At 32.7% G+C, this 3,186-nt stretch overlaps 1 protein-coding gene and 1 non-coding gene across 2 annotated transcripts in view; one reads left to right on the top strand and one right to left on the bottom strand.

The window, feature by feature from the left end:
• Nucleotides 1–704: 704 nt before the first annotated feature.
• Nucleotides 705–776, top strand: TRNAG-UCC (transfer RNA glycine (anticodon UCC)). Its single transcript has one exon. It is a non-coding gene; the product is annotated as a tRNA-Gly (tRNA).
• Nucleotides 777–1,242: 466 nt separating this feature from the next.
• Nucleotides 1,243–3,186, bottom strand: part of LOC102591057 (UDP-D-xylose:L-fucose alpha-1,3-D-xylosyltransferase MGP4) — a 5,547-nt gene continuing 3,603 nt past the window's right edge. The window contains exon 4 of the mRNA XM_006339587.2: nucleotides 1,243–1,886. Within this exon, the coding sequence (XP_006339649.1) occupies nucleotides 1,674–1,886 (213 nt within the window). The 3' untranslated portion in view covers nucleotides 1,243–1,673. The remainder of the gene's footprint in view (nucleotides 1,887–3,186) is intronic.

The following is a 3,186-nucleotide window of genomic DNA, read 5'->3' as shown; positions in this document are numbered from 1 at the left end:
GTAATTTTTAAAATAAGCATATAATTTTAAGTAGAACAAGTAGCTAGGTTGATAAATAAAATAAAATATTTGAACAGTGAGGAATATGGCAGCTCATATATAATATGATATATAATCAATCTTCGTGTGAACCGACACTAGTAGTACAAATTGCGTGCATCACAAAAAAATCTCTAATATTAATTATCGGACATTGATTGAATAGTGACCGCATTTTGCGAGACATATTAGATATTACTATATGGCTATATCCATTAAAACAACAATAACAAGCGTGATTTTTAATAAATAATGTACACTTTGTTTAAAGTTAATATAAAGTTAATCTAATTTACCAAAAAAAAAGTATAGAAAAGTAATATGTATGCGATTTTATTTTAATTTTATAAATATAGAGAGTTATTTCTTATAGACTCTCTATATCCACTAGAAACAATTTTAAAATTATTGGTTGGTCTTTTGATAAAAGATTATCCAACTTACTCCAATAAACATTTGTAGAGTCGCAACAACTCTACTATAACAATCGAATAAAGAATTAATTAAAACCTACAGTTATCTGAATGAATCCTTTGTTTTATTTAAAAAAATGCATATCGTAATGATTTATAGTGTAAATAATTTATAATAACATATTTCATTTTATGTGTGAAAATGTACAATATTTGTGTTAAGTTAAAGTATAGACAGCTGTTAACAACCAAGCGTTTGTAGTCCAACGGTTAGGATAATTGCCTTCCAAGCAATAGACCCGGGTTCGACTCCCGGCAGACGCATTTTTAATTAATTTTTGCAAGTTTTTTTTTTTTTTTTTATATATATATTTCAATCTTTTGCTCATACATAATAATTAATATGTACCATTTGACATCAATCAATATTTCATTTAAGAAGTTTCAGATTTAGGTCTCCTTCAAATGACAAATTAGATGTCTAAAGAAAGAAAAATATTCTTGATCATTCATTTTAGGTAAACTAATTCAAAAAATATATGAAATTAGTTAATATACCAAAGAGAAAAATCATTACGTTGCATATGATTGTATTTATCTAAGCACGGACTTTGAAAAAGAAAGACTTTTGGTACCTGAGCTGAATATAATAATACTCTTTAGAATCTTGTTACTTACTATAATGAATGCTCGAGGAGAAAGGGAAGAAAAAAGAAATCCATGTTTAGGCTTGCAAACCAATATGAGTAATGCACTGGTTCAGTAAAACGTATCACTGAAATGATAGCACTCTGAAGCAAATATTACAAAACATTTCATTCAGTATTTCATAAAGTTACCGTGTCTTGTACACTGAATAGATACAAATCAATATTGGAGTATAAAAAGGGGAGGAATAGGGCAATTTTTGGAGTCCCTAATACAGACTCATTTTACATGAGAACAAACTAGACATTAGATAAACAATAGCAGAGTTCTCAATAAATCTAAGATGGAATTACAAAATCTATGCATTTAGGAAGGAACATTCTGGCGTGCTTCGCTTAGCAACCCAGAATATCAACTCAATGAAATGATTGAGATATTGGTAATGCATGTGCACCAGCTGCTAAAACTTCCAAAGCCTTTAGAGGAAGAGAGAAATTTGGCCTGCTGCTGTTCGAATTACTGCTCTGCTGGTTTGCCAAAAGGATATCATGAGTTCTTTTACTATCTTCCTATCTAGTCTAATCTGCCAAGCGGGGATTCAGAACTAAAATCATCCACCAACCAGAGACCATAATCACGGAAACGTTTTGTCTTCTTCTCAAAACCAACAATATAGTTATTATGAATAATAACATGCATTCCCTTGGTTTCCTTCACCCAAGTCTTGTTTCTAAAGTATAGACCACCTGTTGGGAATCCTGACTGCGGAAGCAGATACATGTCGACCTGCAACAGAATCATTTGTATTACACAAACAAGTTAACTGCCTATCCTTATCAAAGGTAACTAAAATGGTATCCAAAAGAAAAATGAAATATAAATAATAATAGAAACAATTATCGGATGCAAAAATGCGGAAAACTAAAATGAACATCCCAACAAAAATTGGAAGAGCTGCTGCATATGACGTGCCCACAAAGTAGAAAAAGGAAATGGACAATTGAAAGAGCTATTATCATACTATGTCTTGCTTTATTTAGCTCTTTTTTTCCCCAAAAAACCAGACTCTGATAGTGCGTCCGTTGAAGGTTAAAAATAGCCATATTTATGTTCCAAGACTGTGATAACTGGATGAGATAAATGCATGTGGACTTCGCATAGGTAGAGGCCTGACAACTTTCATAATCTAGTCTGAGATATCCCACTTTTATTTGTATATCTATTTTGTGATGCATTGTATCACACTATTACTTTAGCTTTGATCGCATCTAATTACCGTTTGATTCCGTTGAGAGCTGAATAATCTAACTTATATTTTCACTGAAATGGAGCGCCCTGCAGAAATAACAGAATTGAAAAACCGAGAACTAAGTGATTCCTAGTTTGGCCTAAAACACAATTAAGCTAACCATATTTCATTCTCTTAACCAAACAGAATCTAAATAACCCAAATTGGACAACATTTTGATCCAGTAGTTTAGTTGCATCAGTCTGCCAATAAGTTTAAAGCTAGTTCCTCCTCTATCTTTCATTAATCTTGGTATGACTAGCTCACATGATAAATGGAAATAGGATCACTTATGTACTTTTTTAGCCAGCATGCTGATGATCCATAAGCAACGAGTCACTCCTATTTTACTTCTAAGGCTGTCGAAGGACTCTCAGCTCCTAGGCGAAAGGAAACATCCTCTATCGTAGCTTCAAGTTAATTTAGCTGCTCTTCGAAGTAGTAGCACATAAGGCTTTGGCACTTCGCTAATTCTCACCGCTCACCACATGAAGTCCTCTTGTGGGTATTATAGGCATGAGCATACAAAGGCTCAAAAGGTTCCTGAGAGTTGTGTGCAATCACCAACTACCGATTTGGATATACATTACAAGTATGACCCTAAGAATACTAGAAATGAGCTTTTTGGAAAGGGAAAAGGGTCTTATATACCCCTCAACTTTGTCATTTAGAGCTGATATACCCCTCGTTATGAAAGTGGCTCATATATACCCCTACTTATATACAAATGGCTCACATATACCCTTTTCCTCTAACGGGAATGAAAAAAAATTAATTTTAGTTTAATTTTTTATTATT

This window comes from Solanum tuberosum, unplaced genomic scaffold (genome assembly GCF_000226075.1).
Source record: "Solanum tuberosum cultivar DM 1-3 516 R44 unplaced genomic scaffold, SolTub_3.0 scf00010, whole genome shotgun sequence".
Taxonomy (NCBI): domain Eukaryota; kingdom Viridiplantae; phylum Streptophyta; class Magnoliopsida; order Solanales; family Solanaceae; genus Solanum; species Solanum tuberosum.
The sequence above is the reverse complement of the archived record's forward strand: the minus strand, read 5'-3'. Positions and strand labels throughout refer to the sequence as shown.